The sequence below is a fragment of the Leucoraja erinacea genome, chromosome 10 (genome assembly GCF_028641065.1).
Source record: "Leucoraja erinacea ecotype New England chromosome 10, Leri_hhj_1, whole genome shotgun sequence".
Lineage (NCBI taxonomy): Eukaryota > Metazoa > Chordata > Chondrichthyes > Rajiformes > Rajidae > Leucoraja > Leucoraja erinaceus.
Window position 1 is genome coordinate 55,903,972 of NC_073386.1, and position 22,198 is coordinate 55,926,169.

At 40.3% G+C, this 22,198-nt stretch overlaps 1 protein-coding gene across 4 annotated transcripts in view; it reads right to left on the minus strand.

The window, feature by feature from the left end:
* Positions 1–1,794: 1,794 nt before the first annotated feature.
* LOC129701259 (fibronectin type III domain-containing protein 7-like) overlaps positions 1,795–22,198 on the minus strand; it is a 29,024-nt gene continuing 8,620 nt past the window's right edge. For all 4 annotated transcript variants that reach the window (XM_055642394.1, XM_055642391.1, XM_055642392.1 and 1 more), the window contains exons 3-14: positions 21,779–22,036; positions 18,506–18,760; positions 17,642–17,902; positions 14,072–14,347; positions 10,414–10,668; positions 7,568–7,825; positions 6,940–7,194; positions 5,480–5,734; positions 2,589–2,846; positions 2,394–2,423; positions 2,216–2,251; positions 1,795–2,129 (exon numbers count right to left, since the gene is read on the minus strand). In XM_055642394.1, coding sequence (XP_055498369.1) covers positions 2,226–2,251; positions 2,394–2,423; positions 2,589–2,846; positions 5,480–5,734; positions 6,940–7,194; positions 7,568–7,825; positions 10,414–10,668; positions 14,072–14,347; positions 17,642–17,902; positions 18,506–18,760; positions 21,779–22,036 — 2,387 coding nt within the window. In that variant the 3' untranslated portion in view covers positions 1,795–2,129; positions 2,216–2,225. The remainder of the gene's footprint in view (positions 2,130–2,215; positions 2,252–2,393; positions 2,424–2,588; positions 2,847–5,479; positions 5,735–6,939; positions 7,195–7,567; positions 7,826–10,413; positions 10,669–14,071; positions 14,348–17,641; positions 17,903–18,505; positions 18,761–21,778; positions 22,037–22,198) is intronic.

Consider the following 22,198-nt stretch of genomic DNA (forward strand, 5'->3'; position numbering starts at 1 on the left):
GATGGGATAAATTGCAGACTTGATTTTTTAAATCTCAAAATGTTGTGACATTGCATTCTAGTGAGTCTTAAAATAGGACCTCAGTGCAGATGAATGGGTGGCTGAATCGATAGTAATTGGGTCAGGACCAATAAACCCCCAGGCAACTTTGGTGGTACTATAGAGGAGTCTTTGAATTAGCTTGGTAGAGAACAGAACTAGAGCATACATTCAAAAGGGAGAAGAGCAGAACTGAAGGCCAGATAAATATTCTGAGTTTGGAAAGAAGAGCAAACAAAGTCTGTGTGCAAATTGTATACCTACATATAAAGAATTTAATGAATAGGGCAGTGCAGACAAAGAAACAAACTGATACATGGAAAGATGATATTTCAGTGACTAAAATCCTGGCTTAAGGAAGGACGGGGCTGGCAGCTGAACAGTCTTGCTCACAAGCTTTTCACACAGTGTAGACAGGGAGATCGACGAGTTGAAGTAAAGAACAAAAATGGGCTAGGGTGTGGGAAGATATGAGTGGGGAAATAGCAGTCGGGTTTTAATGCGGGGAAGTGCAAGTTTTGGCACTTTGGGAGGTTGAATGTAAGGGGAATGGAAAGTGCACAATTAATGGCAGGACCCTTAACAACATTGTACAGAGAGTATCAACACATGATACATGGCGGCATGCATGTGGTATGCTTGTCTTCATCAATTAGTGCAGCTTACAACCCAATGGTATGAATATTGATTTCGCTAACTTCAAGTGACCTTTGCACTCCCTCTCTCTCTCTCCATCCGTCCCCCACCCAAGTGACATCAGCTTCTCGTTCTCACCTAGCAAACAGCTCACAATGGCCTGTATCCTTTATCATTGTTACTTTTTTGCATATCTCTCATTCATTTGTTCTATATCTCTCCACATCACCGGCTATATCTCTCTTTTCCCTTTCTCCTGACTGGTCAGTAGAAGGTCTCAATCAGAAACGTCACCCATTTCTTCTCTCCAGAGTTGCTGCCTGTCCCGATGAATTACTCCAGCATTTTGTTTCTATCATTGAGTATAAGAGTCAGGAAGTCATGTTGCAGATTTATAAAACATTAGTTAAGCCACACTTGGAGTTTTATGTGAAATTCTAGTTGCCCCGTTACTGGAATGATGTGGAGGCTTTGGAGACGGTGCAGAAGGGGTTTACCAGAATAGTGCCTGGGTTAAAGGGTATTAGTTATATGGAGAGGTTGGACAAACTTGGATCATTTTCTCCGGATGGGGGGTTGGAGGCTGAGGGGTAGACTGGATAGAAATTCACAAAATTATGAGAGGCATAGATAGGAACCTTTTCCCCTAGTAGAAATATCAAAAATATTACTGATTAAAGCTTTGAGGATGGGGACGGGGACGGGAGTTTAAAGATCTTTGGTATTTTCCGCAGAGAGTTTTAGTTGCCCGGAATGCATTGCCAAGGGTGGCGGTACATGCAAGTAAGATAACAGAATTTAAGAGGTTTTTAGATAAGGCTCATAAATATGCTGGATATGGAGGGGTATGCATTACTTGCAAGCAAGAGTGAGTAGTCTAATTTGACATCATCTTTGACACAAACATCAAGCGCTGAAAGGCCTATTTCTTAGTTGTTCTGTTCCATTTTCTAAGATGGAATTATAATTTCAAATAATGGAGGAGTACGTCTAAGTTTGCTGTTATTTTCCACATCTTGTGTGCACAAGTACATGATTGCCAATGATCATTGCTCATGTTTCATTCTCAGTGCTTCTGTCAGATTTCTTAACCTTGGATCAAAAACTAAAAATATTGAACATAATTCATGATGTTTTTTATTGTCCTCAAAAATTGTCTTAACGATTTTAATGTTATTGTTATGACACAAGTATAATCAATGATACAATGTTTCTATTAATTATATAATTTTAATTATACTCGTGATTAAAAATATGGACAAAACACATTGTCAGTTAAACAATTCAGCGAACTAGTTTCCAGCTTGCGAAAAACTGCACCATTGTGTTTCTGAAATTAATCATAAAGCAGTTTTCAGATTGTGTTGTCAGCATTAAGTGTAATGTGAAGGACATCATTTGTTATTGACTTCTGTTAGGATGAACTGATTTTGATGATCTGACTTTACTAAATCCTAGTAAAACAAATAAGTATTAGAGAGGATTGCAATATTAAATGCTACTGTCAAATATGTTAAATACCAAACAAATATATTGTCACCTTGGCTGTGTTAGGCTCTCTTCCCTCGATGAATCACTGTATGAAAAAGAAGGCTATTAATAATATTTCTTGTACAAATACATACTTTTCCACACGAGCTATTGAATAAAATCTTGTTTGCTAAATTAAGATGGAAACTAGATTTAAGATAAAGTGAACTTTAGAAAATTGTTCTTACCCATTGCACCTGAATTCATAGAACATGATACTAAAACATAAAGAACAAAACAAGTTTGAAAACTTGAAACCTTTTGTTTGCTTTAATTGTCATTAAAGCCAGAAATGTCCAGGATTTCTGAAAATCCTGTACACGTTGGAATGACTGAACTTAATTTCTATTGATTTTTATTTCAAATAATATTAATAACAGTACCTGAATAAACTTTCATTGGACAAAATGTGGCTATTGATCCATCTGTGGCTACGGGGGAGACGATGACAGTGTATAGATCCCCACAGTAAATCTCATTTATGTCGCAGTATGTGATTCTGGCCAAGGGGGTGCAGGTGAAGTTTGCACGGTCACTGGTCACATTCACAACATAATTTACCGAGGCAGAGGCATGCCAGTAAACTCTTAAAGCATTGCTCCCCAGCCTGTAGAGTTTAACTGCAGATGGACAACAGCCACCTAATATAAAATACAAACAAAAGTTTCTTAAATACATTGCCTTTACAAACACTGCATACACTAGATCCTTAAAGAAAGTAGGTTAACTTATGTAATAAATTTACTGGAACAAGGGTTTAAAGCATCTACGAATTTGAAATACAAGTAAGAAATAACCTGCGGAATAATTGAACATATTTATAAATAACTTCAAGTTATAATGTATAAATTTAGCACAATGTTGCAATCATTGTGCATTGAACTCAAATCTGAAGTTTAGTTCCATAGAATCAGATTTTGGAATGGGTAGTATTACGGAAGCACACTGTTCTTATATCATGCATACTGTATCTGTAGTGGCGAATTAATTTCTACCCCAGTAATGTTTGACTTAAGTTTTAAATCTCGAAAGAAACGCTAAAAAAATTGTCTTGCTTTTCAATACACTGAAAATCATCTGTAACAGTGTTATCTATATTGTCCTGGTGTCCCCAGTCTAACAATGCCCATTAAACAAAGAACACATCTTTGCTGTTCAACTGTGGCTTTTAGCATTATAAAATTTAAACCATTACATAGTTTTGTGAGTAATTTGATTAATAGTTTGGGAACCAAATGTTAAATCTAGGCGAGGAACTGTCAATCTGAATCTTTAAGCAATTTCATTAAATTGCAGTGCGTGGATGTATATCCAAACTCAGTTAATTGATTAAATAATGTTTGATGTGAAATGCACAGTTCAGCGGACCATAACAATTGCCATTTACAGAATCATAGTCATATAGCATGCAAACAGGCCCTTTGGCCCAAATTGTCCATGTCAATCCATATGCCCCATGTACACTTAGTTCCATTTGCCGGCATTTGGAATGTGGGAGAACACCAGAGCATCCAGAGAAATTCTATGTGATCACAGGGAGAATGTATAAACTCTGCCCAGTCAGCATCTATAGTCAGGATCGAACCTGGGCCTCGAGTGCTGTGCCACTGTACTGTGCTCAATGACACTTTAAATGACACTTGTGACATTGTGACAAATGACACTAGGAAAGGTTTAGAGAGATTTAGGCCAAATGCGGGCCAATAAAACTAGCTTAGATGGGGCATCTTGGTCGCCACGGACTAGTTGGGCTGAAGGGCCATTATCTGTGGTGCATGACTCTACGACTCTACTAGAAATGTGGCTGCTCATCCCAAAAGGTTCTTCCATTGACACTTCAGTAACTTGCCCTGTCTAAATCCTTGAGTTGATCATTTTACCCTCTAGCTTGTAGGCCATGCCACATATCACCTGAGAAAACATTCTTGAACACACTTGACATCAAAGCGCAATTAAACCCAATGGCAGTCCCATCTATAATGGAAAAGTTGAAACCCCTTACTATGGCAACCCTATTAGTCTTGCAGTGTCTGCAACCTTCCAGCATATTTGTTCCTCAAATTTTCATTCACTATTTGGGGACAAATAGTACAATCCCATCAAGGTGATTATCCCTTTTTATTTCTCAGATTCACTTAGATACCCTCATTGGATATTTTTTCTGTAATGTCATCACATACAATTACTGTGATGTTTTCCTTAATCAATAAAGCAACTCCCCCTCCTCTATTATCCACACCTCTATTTCACCTGTTGTGCCCATAACCAGGAACATCACCCATTCCTTCTATCAGAGATGCTACCTGTCCCGCTGAGTTACTCCAACAATTTGTGTCTATCTTCAGTGTAAACCAGCGTCTGAAGTTCCTTCCTACACATTAATATCCATAAGGATATAGTTGTTTTGGACAAGAGGAGGCACAGGGGATTCCTGCTCAGTTTAGTTTAGAGATACAGCGCAGTAACAGGCCCTTCAGCCCACCGATCAGCGATCCCCGCGCACTAACACTATCCTACACACACTAGGGACAATTTACAGTTTTGCCAAAGCCAATTAACATACAAACCTGAACGCCTTTGGAGTGTGGGAGGAAACCGAAGATCTCGGAGGAAATCAACGCAGGTAAAATGTACAAACTCCGTTCAGACAGCACCCGTAGTCAGGATCGTACCCGGGTCTCTGGCGCATTGGAAGGCAGCAACTCTACCACTGCGCCACCATGCTGCCCTAATCTGTCTAATCTCTTTTCTGGTGGGCATCCATCTCTTTTCTCTCTGTACCTTAGTTACGTCCATCTCACTTGAACTTTAAGTTCAATCTACAAGGCTCTTATTTTCATGGACAATCCTGATGTTCTCCAGCCGAGCTCTGGTTCCCTCACTCGGTCTGTCAGGAGCTGTTTCTTGGGTCACTTCCCATAGTAGTCCTTAAGGACACCGGATATTTCCCTGACTTCCCGCATCCTGCAGAAGGAGCACACCACTGCTCTAAGATTCAGCTCAGGTACATCAATTAGAACTGCAATTGAAATAACTGCACTTGGAGTATCTCTATGAAGCCATCTGATCAGCTTTGACCCTTGAGATATCAAGAGTCAACGGTGTTGTCATATGCCCTAAAATGGAACAATGAAATTCTTTACTTGCAGCAGCATCAGAACAAGTTTTTAAACACAAGATGAGTTGCTTTTCAAGCAATATTTATCTACCGTGACAATGTGGTTGGGAAATAACATCTAGTTACTCTAGATGGAATCTCTGCGTCCGTACTTACTGGATGAATAGCCGAGGAAATTGCATTCTGATGCCATTCCCGTTTCACTGATGGCAAGTAAGGTCACTGAGTAGTTGGTGCCACACGTTATACATCCAAGAAGGCAATGGGTTGCTCCAGTGTGGCACTTGGCTTGTCCTTTAGGTGACTCCAGGAGTGTAGTGTATGACTGTGCTCCTGTTGCAGCAGTCCAGCTAATGTTGGTTATTGATTGTGTCACTTGTGTCGCTGTGAAGCTATCAGGGCAGCAGGGTGCTTTGAAGAAGAGTAGAATATTTACAGTTCATTTTGCAACTTTACACTTCTAAGTGTTCAATTTCAGGAAATTCCTGACTGATTCTAAAATCATATTTTGAATGTCAGATTCTAATGTAAAAGTCAAGATGAAATTAAACATTAAAGTACTAGAGTCCAGAAATTCATCCCTCTACATTGTGGCATCAGAACATTGTACATTGGCTGTGAAATTCAGCGTCAATAGGCAGTTGAATGACTTTCCAAGGCACTGCACCACACACCAAAGATAAGGGATGAATTTCTAAATGGCAAAACACTGCATTGGTCTTAATAAAATTAATTCTAGATTGAAATAAATTGCTTATAAAAATGATGTTAAAATGTACATACTTATTCCTAACAAAAAAAATAACATTACTGCACTGCTAAACTCAAATATGGAAGCATGGATTTTATTTGTGGGAATTTTAATTACTCATTGTGCTACCTGTACTATGGTTCTAATACATCTAAGGTTCTATTCAAAATTTGATAAATTCTCAGATATAGGGATATATAGTCATATACAGATATATGGATAGAGAGACATATATACATACATATCAGATATATATTTTGTTCCAAGCTCTTGGATATCTATTCAAGCATTAAATTTGATAAATTCTCAGATATGGAGATATACAGTTATATACAGATCTATGGATAGAGAGATGTATATACATACATACATATCAGATATACATTTTGTCCCAAGCTATTGGACATCTATCCAAACATTTTGCCACACACCATTCAGTAATGGTATAAGCAAATTGAGCAGTGGAATATTCAGCTATTAGTTTAGTTTAGTTTAGAAATACAGCGCGGAAACAGACCCTTTGACCGATCAAGTCAGCACCGACCAGCGATCCCTGCACACTAACACTATCCTACACCCACACACTAGGGACAATTTACAATCTTACCAAAATAATTAACCTACAAATCTGCACGAATTTGGAATGTGGGAGGAAACTGGAACACCCAGAGAAAATCCACACAGTCACAGGGAGAATGTACAAACCCCTTACAGATAACACTCAGAGTCAGGATCTCTGGAACTGTGTAGGCAGCAACTCTATTGCTATGCCACTGTGCCGCCAATATTGGTTCAAATAGGAAACCAGTTCAGCAACAGACATTTCACTCAAAAGATATCTTCCAAGCACTCAAATGTTGTTTACCTGTTTCTAACAGTATGCTGTAGCTGGGTAAACTGCTTCCTTCTGTGGTAGTGGCCACTGCACTAACAGAGAAGGTGGATCCACAGGGTAGGTTAGCGATTGCACAAGAACATCCAGAGCTATTGCAGTATCTCATTCCAGCTTTTCCGAAGACAAACACTTTGTATGTGGCATCAATGTTATTTTGTTGCCATGTTATATTAACAGTGGTCGGGTTCACCTTTGTAATATTCAGAATTCTGGGACTGCATGGACCTATTTGAATAACACAGCAATTTCATACTGTAAATTTTGCAGCTAAATTTTACAATGCTTAATTTCAGTAAATGTAGATTAAACTCTAACCTAATAAATTCACAGAGTATACACCGTGTATATTTATCAAAAGGTAAAATCCATAAACATTTATTTTGTTTTAATTCATCTTTCAATTTCATATGAACTGTACAGCAGTATTTGAAACAACATTCTGAGTTATAAATTTCATTTCATATTTCCAGCACCTGTAGGATTTTATATTTGGATCATCAAGAATATTCTATTTATCACAAAATGTGTTTCTTTCATTAATTTGTTTATGACCCGTTAAAAGGTTGAAATGGTCCTTTGCATACATTTGTATAGCTACCTGTTTTGATTGACTTTTTTGGACACGAGGTGTTGAATCCCCTGATATCACTGTAAGAATATACAGTGACATTGTAGTTTATGTTGCATTCCAATCCGGATAAGGTGCAGATTGTGGAAGTGTCATTACAGAACACTACTGAGTCCATGTCTTGTGCTTTGGTTTCATACATTTCAGCTCCGCGAACTGGATTCCAAATCACCTCAATCGTATCGCTCGAGACAAATAATGTTTCAACTTGTGTTGGACAACACGGTACTAGGACACAGAGAATTAACTTTTTAGCACAAACCATTCGCAACACATCTTCAAAAAGTAAACTCATAGAAACATAGAAAATAGGTGCAGAAGGAGGCCATTCGGCCCTTCGAGCCAGCACCACCATTCATTGTGATCAAGGCTGATCGTCCCCAATCAATAACCCGTGCCTGCCTTCACCCCATATCCCTTGACTCCACTAGCCTCTAGAGCTCTATCTAACTCTCTCTTAAATCCATCCAGTGACTTGGCCTCCACTGCCCTCTGTGGCAGGGAATTCCACAAATTCACAACTCTCTAGGTGAAAAACAATGTTCTCACCTCAGTCTCAAATAGCTTCCCCTTTATTGTAAGACTGTGGCCCGTGGTTCTGGACTCGCCCAACATTGAGAACATATTTTCTGCATCGAGCTTGTCCAGTTCTTTTATAATTTTATATGTTTCTATAAGAAAACCCCTCATCCTTCTAAAATTCAGTGAATACAAGCCTAGTCTTTTCCATCTTTCCTCAGATGACAGTCCCGCCATCCCAGGGATCAATCTCCTGAACCTATGCTGCACTGCCTCAAACCCAATCATGTTGACAGCTACATGGTCATCATTAATAGTCTGTCTCCAGTATTGCCCTGTTTACTGCATCCAAACAGGTTATTTGGCTCCATGGATCCATGACCAGGCAAAGTTTCACATGACTCAGCCCAGCCACTTCCTTTAATTTCCTTATTAATTACATTTTCTTCCCTGTTTTCCCTCATAAAATTGGTTCTGTTTAGGCAATGTGTTTTTCTAGAAATGATCAGTAAGGGGACATCAATGTGATTAAGGAAACACACATTTATAACACCAAGAGGTATTAAGTGTAGCATTGAATAAGCAGATGCAGGCATTCTCTTAGTTGATTGGAGGTCATTAGGTTATGTGATAGGAGTAGAATTAGGCCATTTGGCCCATCACGTCTGCTCTGTTATTCAATCATAGCTGATCTATCTCCCTCCTATACCCCACTCCCCTGCCTTCTCCCCATAACCCCTGACACCCGTACTAATCAAGAATCTATCAATTTCTGCCTTAAAAATATCCCTTGACTTGGCCCCCACAGATTCACCACCCTCTGACTAAAGAAATTCCTCCTCATCTCCTTCCAAAAGAAACATCCTTTAATTCTGAGGCTATGACCTATAGTCCTAGACACTCCAACTGCTGAAAACATCCTCTCCACATCCACGCTTGTGTGCCGAATTGTTTTCCAGGGCCAAACCTAATCATTATGCCCTTGACAAGCGTCGGGCTTTAAACATATGTTAGGCTGAAGCTCGCTACCTCTGGGGTGATGCAAACTGTTCCAGGGGCAGGAAGGGGCTGGGGGAACTATAGGATGCCAGCCCCCTGACATTACTCAATGTATCCTGGATTGTCCAGGCTGTCTACGCCACAAAAATTAATTTGCTCATTTATGCAGTTTCTGTGAACCAGTTGGAATGCCCACAGCATGTATTCAGCTTTGACTTTCTGCTAAATACTTTGGGTTCCCATGAAGAGATTGAAGAGATCAGGGTCAAGTGAGTTTGTTACATGCACCAGATATGAACTGTAACAATTAAATTCTTACTTACTGCAACTTTACAGGCATATTAAACATGACCACAACAACAATAAATATTGAATAAATTATCGATTATTCTGAATAAACTAGACCTATGATGGTCAAAAGCCAATGTATAGAGACCGACCATAGTAGTGTAAAATATGTAGTGTAAAATCTATAGTGGTTCCCTGCTGAAGAAGGGTTGTACAGGGAACTCAAGAGCCTGATGGTTGATCGGAAGAAGCTGTTCTTAATATTGGGGATAATGCTTCTCAGGTTCCTTCTCCCAGACAGGAGGATCGGGAAGAAAGTGCGACCAGGGTGGTGTGGGCCTTCAATGATAGGGGTGGAGACCGATACGATGCATTTAAGAAGTTATTAGACATATATGGATATGTAGGGAATAGAGGAATATGGTTATATGCAGGTAGATAAGTGATGGTCTTAACACCATGTTCGTCACAGACATTATGAGCTGAAGGGTTCAACATGTTCTACACGTTCTACATTACGAGTCACATTAAATTTTGCCTTTCGCTTTCAGTGAATATTTTCCATTCAGTCAGGATAGTTCCTCTTTTCAATGACATGATTATAATGTGCTTTCATTCGGCTTGATTTGAAGGTCCTTTCATCTGGGCTCATTTCAACCTTCAGGCTAGCTGAACAACAAAACTACCTATGCATAATATCTGTTATGCTGTAGGTTTATAAATAGCACATTTTAATATGCAGTAAATGTTAAGTTTCTTGATCAGTGTCAGTGGTTATGGGGAGGTCAGTGGTTATGGGGAGAAGTCAGGAGCATGGGGTTAGGAGGAAGAGATAGATCAGCCATGATTGAATGGTGGAGTAGACTTAATGGGCTGAATGGCCTAATTCTGCTCCTATCATTTATGATCTTAATAGCTGAGGTGGTCAAATTGTTTTACTTTTCAGATGTAGTATACGTAATATTTAGAATGTAATACTAACATGTAAAATGTAAGAATGTAACACTTACCTGTTGTATAGTTTAAAACATTGCCTGGTTTACTCTGCCCAGCGTTATTGTAGGAGAAAACACTGATGAAGTATGTGAATCCACATTCTGACTGGAAGTAACATCGTTTAAGTGTCGTGTTACAGGAAACCTCGAGGCCATCATCCCTCTTCACAAAAGTAGTGTAGTAATCAACCATGGGAGATGGGGACCAGGATATAGTTAAGTTACCAGGATATTTCTCCTGGACTTTAATGTCATGTGGAGTACATGGAACTGCAACAATAAAAGGTAACACAAATGCCTCTTAAGAACACTCAAATTATTTTATAGCTCAAAGCATTTTATGTCCCAGAAATAAAATCCAATACATTCAAACAACAATGTGATGTAATTCAATATTATTCAACCTACTGCTTTAGAATGGAATAGGTGAGTAATCTTGCTTCATTCTTGCCAATCTGATTAATGATGTCATTGGTGTTGGTGAAGGTAATGTCTCTGCCAAACTCAGGGTGAATCCCAATAGACAATGCTAATTGGGGTCTTATATCATCCACATTTGCCAAAAGAAAGAAAGGAAAAATCCCATTGCCTGCTTTCTTTATATGCACATGGGATTTATTTCATTTTTTTTTAGAAAAACAGAAGGCAAATAACAATCTTGCCTTTTTTACTTTTGTTTACAATTTGTACATAAGTTGGCGGACGGACCTAATACCATCTGCATTTGTTAGAGAGGTCCACTGAAGGGTTTCACTGATGGCACTGAAATACTCTGGGATAGGGGAAGAGTTTAATCACCTCTTCCTGCAAGAAAAACATCCATGTACTACATGTTTGTATCTACAGAGGTGACATAGTAATAGACTCACGTGAGGTGAACGGAATGATGAACGAAACCCTAATCGTGAAGGCGCAAGTCGTTCGAGCACCAAAGGGCAAGACAAGATTTTGTAGAACCCAAGATGTCCTCCACATTTAAATTCAAAAATTAACTCTGAAGAGATGGTCATTTCTAACAAGGTAATGTAATCTCGGCCAAAAAAAAAAAATATTTAAGGTGGGACTACAGATATATATTTTTAAATGGTTGCAGGTATTATTGTTCCACAGGTCTTTGTTAGCTCGGCACCCTTCTGTTTCTTGTGTATGGAAAACTCCATGGCAGTAGTATTTTTAGCTTTATTCACACAGGAGACCAACTAAGAGACAAAAACTGGGGAGGAACAGACATACAGTAGATACATTCTTTCTCATAGTAGATGTTTTGATAAATATTTCCAAATGATGATAAATATGAATTGGGTGGTTTGATAAGTACAAATTAGGCAGTTTTACAGATTGGCTATTGTAATTGGTAAAGAGTAGGAAGTTAAAGAAGATGAGGAAGTCATGATTCAGATCAATAGGACTCAGCTAGGTTGCATTTGGAGTATTGCATGCAGTTCTTGTCGCACCAATACAGGAAAGATGTGGAAGCTTTGGAGAGGGTGCAGAGGAGGTTCACCAAGATGCTGGATTAGAGGGTTTCAACTACAAGGAGATGTAGGCAAGACTAAGATAATTTTCTCTGAAATGTCAGAGGTTGAGGGGAGACTCGTTGAAGTATATCAAATTATGAAGGGGGCATAGATAATAATAATAATAATAATAAATTTTATTTTTGGGCGCCTTTCAAAGTCTCAAGGACACCTTACAGAAAATTAACAGAAGAGAAAAAACATATAGTCGGAGTAAAATAAATAATAAGGACATCACCAATACACAAATTAAAGACAGAAATCGCTCCAAAGACAGAAAAATCAAAAAACACAATGTGAAGATGGGGTTTAGGAGGGCACATCATCCGAGGACGTACACTCCATTGAGGATAAATGGGGATCCTGTGGATAGGGTGAACTGTTTTAAATATCTGGGAGTCCACATCACCGAGGATATGACATGGGCATCACACGCCTCAGCACTCGTGAGTAAGGCAAGGCAGCACCTTTACCACCTCAGGCAATTGAGGAAATTCAGAGTGTCTCCGAGGATCCTCCAGTGCTTCTACGCAGCGGCGGTGGAAAGCTTCTTGTTCGGGAACATTACCATCTGGTTTGGGAATTGCTCTGCCAAGGACAAGAAGGCTCTGCAGAGAGTAGTGCGTTCGGCCAAACGCACTATGGGAACTTCACTTGCCCCCCTGCAGGAACTATAAAACAGGTGCAACTCCAGAGCAAATAAAATCATGGGAGACCCCTTCCACCCCTGCAACGGACTGTTCCAGCTGCTACGGTCAGGCAAACGCCTCCGTTGCCATGCGGTGAGAACGGAGAGGTTGAGAAGGAGTTTCTTCCCAGAGGCAATTCGGACTGTAAACGCCTATCTCACCAGGGACTAACTCTACTGAACGTTTTTCCTTCCATTATTTATTATGTAAAGGAATATGTGTGTTATGATTGTGTTTATAATTTGTTTGGTTGTTTTGTTGTTTGTCTTTTGCACAAAAGTCCGCGAGCATTGCCACTTTCATTTCACTGCACATCTCGTATGTGTATGTGACAAATAAACTTGACTTGACTTGACTTGACTTGGGTTGATAGGGTTACCTCAGCATCCTATACATTTTAAGGAGCATCACCATTCACATTGCAGGGTCATTCCACACAACCTCCCTCTCTCTTCCATCACAGGAAAAGGTCCAATGGATGCAGAAAGGATATTCCCCCCCTTGGCCGGGAGTTGAGGAATGAGACACGGATAGAGGACAAGACATGTTGGACTGAGATGAGGAGATTTCTTCACACAGAGGGTTGTGAACCCATGGAATTCTCGGCCGTAGAAAGGTTTGGGGACTGTGGCCGTATATTTAAGGAGAAAATTTCTAGACACAAATTGTATTGAGATCGAGTGTGGTATTCAATGACAGAGCAGGATCAATGGGCCATACAGATTATTCCAATTCCTATTTTCTATGTTTGAGTGATCATAGAATTTAGGATGATAGACTGCTATTTGTAACACCTGTAGAATATGATAAAGACATTTCTGGACATTTGTGAGACGACAAATGGCACAATGGGCTAAGTGTTTGGCTGGCGACCAGAAGGTAGCCGGTTCGAATCCCGCTTGGAGTTCATACTGTCGTTGTGTCCTTGGGGCAAGACACTTCACCCACCTTTACCTGTGTGTAATGTAATGTAATTATGTGAAGCACTTTGGGGTCAATGCAAGTTGACTGAAAATGTGCTATATAAATAAGATTATTATTATTATTATTAAGGATAAAGTAGAGATAAGGTTGGAATTGACCAACACCAGCTATAAGGTGACAGAGTGAAAGTTTAATGGAGATGTGCGGGGCGAGTATTGTTTTACACAGGGAGTGAAGGGAGTCTGGAATGCATTGCCTGGGGTGGTCCTGGAGGCCGATACAATAATGGCGTTTAAGAGACCTTTAGATAGGCACAAGGAAGTGCAGGGAATAGAGAGATATGGATCGTGTACAGGCAGATAAGATCAGTTTAACTTGGCATCATATTCTCCACAAACATTGTGGACACAAAGGGTTGTGTAAATGGTCATCTTGTATATGGTTCGTTTGTTGTACACTGTTCAGTGTTCTATGTTCTACATAAAGAAGAAAAATATTGAAAATCATGGTTAGCAGACTTTGTTACTGCGGCTGTGTACTTACAACTTATAAACTCGGTCGGATTTGCAGGGTCGGAAGATCCTGCTTCATTGATGGCATAGACAGTGACATTGTATTGTGTGCTACATTGGATCGGAGTGATGACACAGGATGTGGATTTTGACGTGCAGTTATGGCCAATTTCGCGGAATTTCGTCAGGCGGACAGCAAAATAATTTGTTGAGCCTTCCGAGGCATTCCAAGTAATGAGAGCTCCCATGGATGTATTAATGGGATTGGACTTGAGAATTGCAAGAACAGATTGTGGGGCAAATGGTCCTGAAATAAAAACAGAGTAAAATTTACTGAAGTTTTTGAAAATGATTCGTAATTTTAGTGAAACGGTCTTTTCAAATTTTGATTGAAATTTTGATTGGATTGATTGATTGATTGATTGAGTGATTGAAAGATACAGTGTGGAAACAGGCCCATCTACACTAGACCCACCTGCCCACACTCGATAGTGATATCCCTTTAAACTCTTATGCCCCTGTCCCACTTAGGAAACCTGAACAGAAACCTCTGGAGACTTTGCGCCCCACCCAAGGTTTCCGTGCGGTTCCCGGAGGTTTTTGTTAGTCTGCCTACCTGCTTCCACTACCTGCAACCTCCGGCAACCACCTGCAACCTTCGGGAACTGCACGGAAACCTTGGGTGGGGCGCAAAGTCTCCAGAGGTTTTGTTTCAGGTTTCCTAAGTGGGACAGGGGCATAACAATCCATGCACCTGTCCAAATGTCTTTTAAATGTTGTTAAAGTACCTGGCTCAACCTCTTCTGACGGCTAGTTCCACATACCCACCATCCATTGTGTGACAAAGTTATCCCTCAGGTTCCTATTAAATCATTCGCCTCTCACCTCAAATCTATGTCTCCTAGCTGTTGATTCCCCTACTCTGTGTAAAGACCCTGTGCATTTACCCTATTTCCCTCATGATCTTATCCACCCCTATAAGATCACCTCCCACCCTCCTGTGCTCCAAGCAATACACAGTGTTGGTTTCTGCATGTATATTATTGATGCCCAGATTTACCTTACAGCCCCCTCTCGTCTCCTCCATTGTCTCCCAAGTGTCAGACTGTTTGCCCAACGTCCAGTAATGGACTAGCAAAAATTAGCTCCAAATAAATCTTGGAAAGATTGAAACGATTTTCCATAGTCTCCATCATGAGCATTTTTCCCTCCCCATCCACTCCATTTGGCCTCTTGTTATGCTCAGAAAATTAACCAAACCTTTTGCAAATCTGTTGCTATATTTGCCATATTGGTCATTTTCGATCTGATAGTTGTAGTCGTACAGCAGGAAAACAGGCCCTTTGGCCCGACATGTCCATGCTGACCGAGAATAAAGTCCCTTTATTCCTTTCCCATCGTTATAGAAACATAGAAAATAGGTGCAGGAGTAGGCCATTCGGCCCTTCGAGCCTGCACCACCATTCAATATGATCATGGCTGATCATCCAACTCAGTATCCTGTACCTGCCTTCTCTCCATACCCCCTGATACCTTTAGCCACAAGGGCCACATCTAACTCCCTCTTAAATATAGCCAATGAACTGGCCTCAACTACTTTCTGTGGCAGAGAGTTCCAGAGATTCACCACTCTCTGTGTGAAAAATGTTTTCCTCATATTGTTCCTAAAGGATTTCCCCTTTATCCTTAAACTGTGACCCCTTGTCCTGGACTTCCCCAACATTGGGAACAATCTTCCTGCATCTAGCATGTCCAACCCCTTAAGAATTTTGTAAGTTTCTATAAGATCCCCCCTCAATCTTCTAAATTCTAGTGAGTACAAGCCGAGTTCTAGCGAGTTCTAGTGAGTTATGCAGTTAAAATGCTTTTCAAATTTGTAATTGTACCTGCCTCCATCAGCTCCTCCGGCAGCTCATTCCATATACCCACCAACCTCTGTGTGAAAATCTCAGATCTCTGCTAAATATTTCCCTTTTCACCAACCTATAACCTCTAGTTTTAGACTCTCCTACCCTTGGAGAAGATGTAACTTTCTATCCTACCGATGCCTCTCATCATTTTATGATCCTCCATAAGGTCACCCCTCAGTCTCCTGCACTCCAGTGAGAATAATCCAAGTCTATTCAATATCGCCTTGTAATTAAAACCTCCATTCCAGGCATCATCTAGCATTGCCACATCCCTTCTGGTGTGCTGACCAGAACTGCACACAATATTGCAAGTGTGGCCAAACCAATGTCTGGTACAGCTGCAACATGATGTCCCAACTCTTATATTTAATCTTCCTGTCTATGAAGACAAGCAAACTAAAAGTTCATTACCTTATCCTCCTGTATTGCCATTTGTTATCCATGAATTCCCTTTGCTGGACCTCATCCCTCTCTCTGTCTATGCCACTTGTATCAACCTGGACCACAACCTTTGTTGCTCACCTTCTGCTTCACAATGTTGTGCATCCACTTAATGACCAGGGAGGCAACACACCATCCTGGAGTTACACTTGTGGTCACAGAAAGAGGCTATCAGTCACACCACCCTCCCAAAAGTATCCAAGACTGTGTACTTATCCAACATTTACATTGTCTGGAACTACTGTGCTTTAGGTCACTTGCTAGTAAAACCCTCAGCCATGTCTTCGTCACCTCCTGTGCTTGACAATTCCTATATGACTTTTCCTAGTCTGTTTTTTAGAGATACAGCGAGGAAACAGGGCCTTCGGCCCACTGGGTCAACACCGACCAGCGATCCCCGCACATTAACACCATCCTACACGCACTGGGGACAATTTACACAGCCAATTAACCTACTAATCTGTTTAAGAAGGAACTGCAGATGCTGGAGAATCGAAGGTTACACAAAAAAGCTGGAGAAACTCAGCGGGTGCAGCAGCATCTATGGAGCGAAGGAGCGAAGTCTGAAGAAGGGTTTCGGCCCGAAACGTTGCCTATTTCCTTCGCTCCATAGCTGCTGCTGCAACCTACTAATCTGTATGTCTTTGGAGTGTGGGAGGAAACAGAAGATCTCGGAGAAACCCTACTCAGTCACGGGGGGGAACGTACAAATTTTGTACAGACAGCACCCGTAGTCGGGATTTAAACCCGGGTTTTCGGCGCTGCAAGCACTGTAAGGCAGCAATTCTACTGCTGTGCCACTGTGCCACCCACTGTCCACTCTCAACTTGCTATAATGTGAAAATCTGTGTCTATGTTGTAATTTGTATCAGATACAATTCACCTATCACACAGCATGGACATATATTAATCAACACCCTGATGATAAAATTCTCATCTTTGATTTCAACTTCCTCATTCTTTCTTCCCTCTCCTTTTCTCGCCTTAAGAGAATACTGTACATCAATTTCACAAGTCCTGCCAATACCTAATTGCCAAAGATCACAATATGTTGTGATTACCTTGGAAGAATGATTTATAAAATTAAAAGTAAGTATTTACTGGACTTCCATTTTCAAAACCACATTTTAAAAACCCATGTAAAACCCCCCATAATTAAATAAATATTAAAAAATTACAATAGCGAATTATGAAATTCCTGTTGAAAAAGTACCTGTGAGCATTTAAAAAAATAGAATTTTGTCTCTTACTTGTCACTTGTTGCTTGATCTTGTCATCTCCAGGTACGCCATTGGCATCCAAAGCATGTACTTTTATAGTGTACCAAGTACCTGGTTCCAAGTCAGTGAATGTTTCATTGAAAGAGGTTGTGGTCTTCTTAATTTTGTTGCCTGCAGCATCTGACCTGATGATAATGAAGATGTATCGCACTGCTTGGGGCATAGGCTCCAAACTCACCATTATAGTTTGAAAATCTGGGGAAGATGAGTGGAAGACCGGGGCATCTAAAACTGTAAACACATAGTCGTCCTTAGAAGTTGTATTAATAGACAGAACATTTTAATCTTTTAATCATAACATAACGAAAATTGAAATCAAACCCATACGAATTTAATGTATTAACTTTAAAGGAACAATTTTATGATTTTTGTTAGACCTCAATTATGTGGTTTATGATTCCGCAGTAACATTATCAGGAAATAATGTGCATTTTCACAATTATTTTAAAATTAGAATGCCTTGTTGTTATGTTGCACAATTAAAGCTGTTTTTTTTAAACAAAAAACAATGAATCAGGTACCAATGATCTTCATTGATAATGCCAATTGAGTTCAAATGTTATTACATTTGTTTTTTTTATATAAACTATATTAACTAACTTCCACGCAAGGTTTCAGACTATACAGTAAGACTATGCTCCAATTGCTATGTTTCAAATTGCCTTGAAGCAGGCTATAAATTGCATAGAAGCAGGCTTCAATTTCCAAGTCCATCAACTATTTATTCTCTTCGAAAATAGAAGGAAATTGCTTGCATGTATGAGTCAACACTGGCTTGTAGCATATTATCTATGTTTGCTTCATTACACTCATTTGAAGATGGTATGAAGGTACCTGTTCTTGTTTCCACAGGCATTGATGGCTGACTGGTTCCTCCTTGATTTAAAGACTGCACGGAGATGATATAGGAAGTATATGGCTGTAGACCTGTCAGAGTTCCTGATGAGTCATTGACAATGATTTTAGTGATCAAAATGCCAGCTTTAGCCTTCAAGACATAGCCAGTGGCTTTTGGAACTGCTGGCCAATTCACAGTGATGCTGTTGCTGGTCTTGGAAAAAGCCTTTATGTTCAACGGGATATCAGGAGCTATGAAAACAAAGACAGTTAATTCAACATATTTCTGAATTATAAAGGATACATATAAAGAATATATGTTTCATTTTTAAAAACAAATGTTCCTTAATTTGAATGTCTTTGTTGCAGCCATATTTTTGCAACATCCATGGAGAGCTCGTCGACTGGATAGAAAATTGGCTTCATGGAGAGAAGCAGATGGTGATGGTGGAAGTTTGCTTTTCGGACTGGAGGCCTATCCTTAGTGGTCTGCCTCAGGGTTCGGTGCTGGGCCAATTGCTGTTTGTCATCTGTAGCAATAATTTGGAAGTTTGGAGATGACATTATAGTGAGTGGTACTGTAGTGAGGATGGTTGTCAAAAATTGTAGCCGGTTTTTCACTGGTTGGGCAGGTGGGCTGAGGAATGGTTGATGGAGTTTAATACAGAGAAGTGTTGCATTTTGGGAAGTCTATCAAGGGCAGGACCGACACTGAATGGCAGAGCTATGGGGAGTGTTGTAGAGTAGAGGAATCTAGGAGTGCAGGTACATTTCCTTGAAAATGGCATTGCAGGTAGATGGGGGTCAAGATGAGAAGACTTTTGGCACATTGCCCATCTCAGTCAGGGTATTGAGTTTAGGAGTTGGGAAGTTATGTTACAGTTGTGCAAAAATTGGTGAGGCCACATTTGGAGTATTATCTTCAGTTTTGGTCACCCTGCTACAGGAAAGATGTTGGTAAGCTGGAAAGGCTGGAGAGAAGATTTACGAGGATGTTGCCAGGACTCGAGGGCCTGGGGAATAGGGAGAGGTTTAACAAGCAAGGACTTTATTCCTTGCAGCGCAGGAGGACAAGGGGTAATCTTATAGAAATATATGGGATCATGAGAAGAATCGATAGGGTAAATGCACAGTCTTTTACACATAGGGGGATAAAGAACCAGAGGACAAAGTAAGGTGAGGATGGAAAGATTTAATAGGAACCTGAGGAGCAACTTTTATTTTACACAATGGGTGATAAGTATATGGAATGAGCTGCCAGAGGAGTTAGTTGAGGCAGGTACTATTACAACATTTAGACAAGACATTTAGACAGGTACATGGATAGGATAGGTTTTGAAGGATATGGGCCAAATGTAGGCAGGCACGACTAGTGTTGTTGGGGCAAGTTGGTTGTTGTGTTTCCATGCTCTATGGCTTAACGACACTCTACCTTAATCTTGATACATAGAACATAGAACAGCACAGCACAGGAATCAGTTTAACGGCATCATGTTTTGACACAAACATTCAGTGCAAAATGTTTGTGGCGAACATGATGTGAAGTTATGTTGATCTCATCTGCCTGCAGATGATCCATATCCCTCCATTCCCTGCACTTCCATGTATGGAACGAGCTACCGGAGGAGGTAGTTGAGGCAGGTACAATTGCAACGTTAAGAAACATTTAGACAGGCACATGGATAGGACAAGCTAAAGGGATATGGACCAAATGCTGGCAGGCAAGACTAGTGTAGATGGGACATGTTTGTGGGTGTGGGCAAGTTGGGCCTGTTTCCACATTGTATAACTCTAATAATGACCCGTTGTGAGGGAATGGGGGGCTCCATGCAATTTTTCAAGTGAATTGTTAATAATTATTATAACCTGTAACTTTGAGATTCAACACACTGACTTTTCTATCCTGGGCCTCCTCCGTTGTCAGAGTGAGGCCCATCGCAAATTGAAGGAACAGCACCTCATATTTCGCTTGGGCAGCTTACACCCCAGCGCTATGAACCTCTAACTTCAAGTAACCCTTGCTTTCCCTCTCTCTCCATCCCTCCCCCTTCCAGGTTCTCTGACCAGTCTTACGGTCTCCGATAACACTTTATCTCCGTTTGCTTTGTTGTTACCTTCTCCCCACTAGCAACGGTCTATTCTACATTTTCCTTGATCGCCATTCCCTTTGTCCTGTTTTCACACCTTACACTTCCTTATCTATACACCTCCTTGTCTATGTACCTCCCTCTCCCCTAACATCAGTCTGAAGAAGGGTCTCGACCCGAAACGTCACCCATTCCTTTTCTCCAGAGATGCAGCCTGTCCCGCTGAGCTACTCCGGCATTTTGTCTAACTTCGAGATTCAATATTGATTTGGTTACACTTGTTTTAAAAATGGAGATCTGAAGATTATTATTACATAAAAAAAACATAATCAAAATATTTTGGATCATAATTGTCTATCAGAGCGAATTGAAACGGCATCTGCTATTATTTTTCTTCACAAAACGCAAATGGCTGGAGGAATAACTCATGGATGGAAGTAAATGGAAGACGACTTTTCGGCTTGATTCTTCCAGATCCGCTGAGTTTTTTCCAGCAGATTGTTTCTTGCTAAAGATTCCAGAATCTTGTGTCATGGCTTACCCTTCCCCTTGCACTTATACAAAACTTGTTGTATGAAAATTAATAAAAGAACCGATAACACTACAGTGTGATGCCCTTTGTCTTTCTGGCCTGAGGCATGTAGATGAGCAATTGTGTCTCACCCTTATACATCAGATTGAAGATTGCGAAATTAACTGAGCAGGAATTTTAATGCTGTTGTATTTATGTCAAACCAAGAAAGGTGAGTGGAATGAAAAGTGACAAGGAAAGATTCGATTTAAAGCAAATGAACGTTAAGTTGAAAAATTATCCTACCTTTTACATTTTCATATCTCTACCAATCCCAACCTAATGGAATACAAACCTCACACACTATCACTTAATGTTTAGTACTCAGGGGCCATAACTAACGCATATAAAAATAGGTACCCAAGGGAATTTATGCGGCAAGGCAACGTTCAGTGGGAAGTTTAAAAAATGCACAATTTCAAACTGTCTCAAAACTGGCAAATATTGTATTCATTAAACCAAAATAAGTGCACCTAATTTTTGAGACTTCCACATGTGTCATTCCCGTGAGGTTGCTGTATCATTGGCGCATAAGTAATTGCGATCTTTGCCGTGACAGTAAATGACAGGGGAGGGGGATTAATGCCGTTAGAGGAGTTTTACAGAGCTTACCTGTCAGGTGTTGTATTTGAGCCTCAGCCAGTATGTTCCCGCTCGAATCAAGAGCCTCTACTTTGACAGTGTACTGAGTTGCGGGGAACAGGTTGGTTACGGTGCCCAGAACGAAACGATTGTCGAAATGGACGAACACAGGTTGTCCCGTGGCTGTGTTGGAGGCTGCAGAAAGCTTGTAGGAATGTGCTCCCTCAAATCTGCTCCAACGGGCTGAAATACTTCTGGAAGTCACGGTGTAATGCGTTAGGGTGAAACCTTAAAAAAAAGAAAGGATACAGATTAACGAGTGTGTTTATGTAATGTTGATGGAGTTGGTGTATGTGCGTGTGTTATACTATGAGTAACATGTTTTGACGGCCATATATATATCTTTCCAAAACCTTTTTCTTTTCAGTCCTTAAGCTTGCCCCTTCAAAA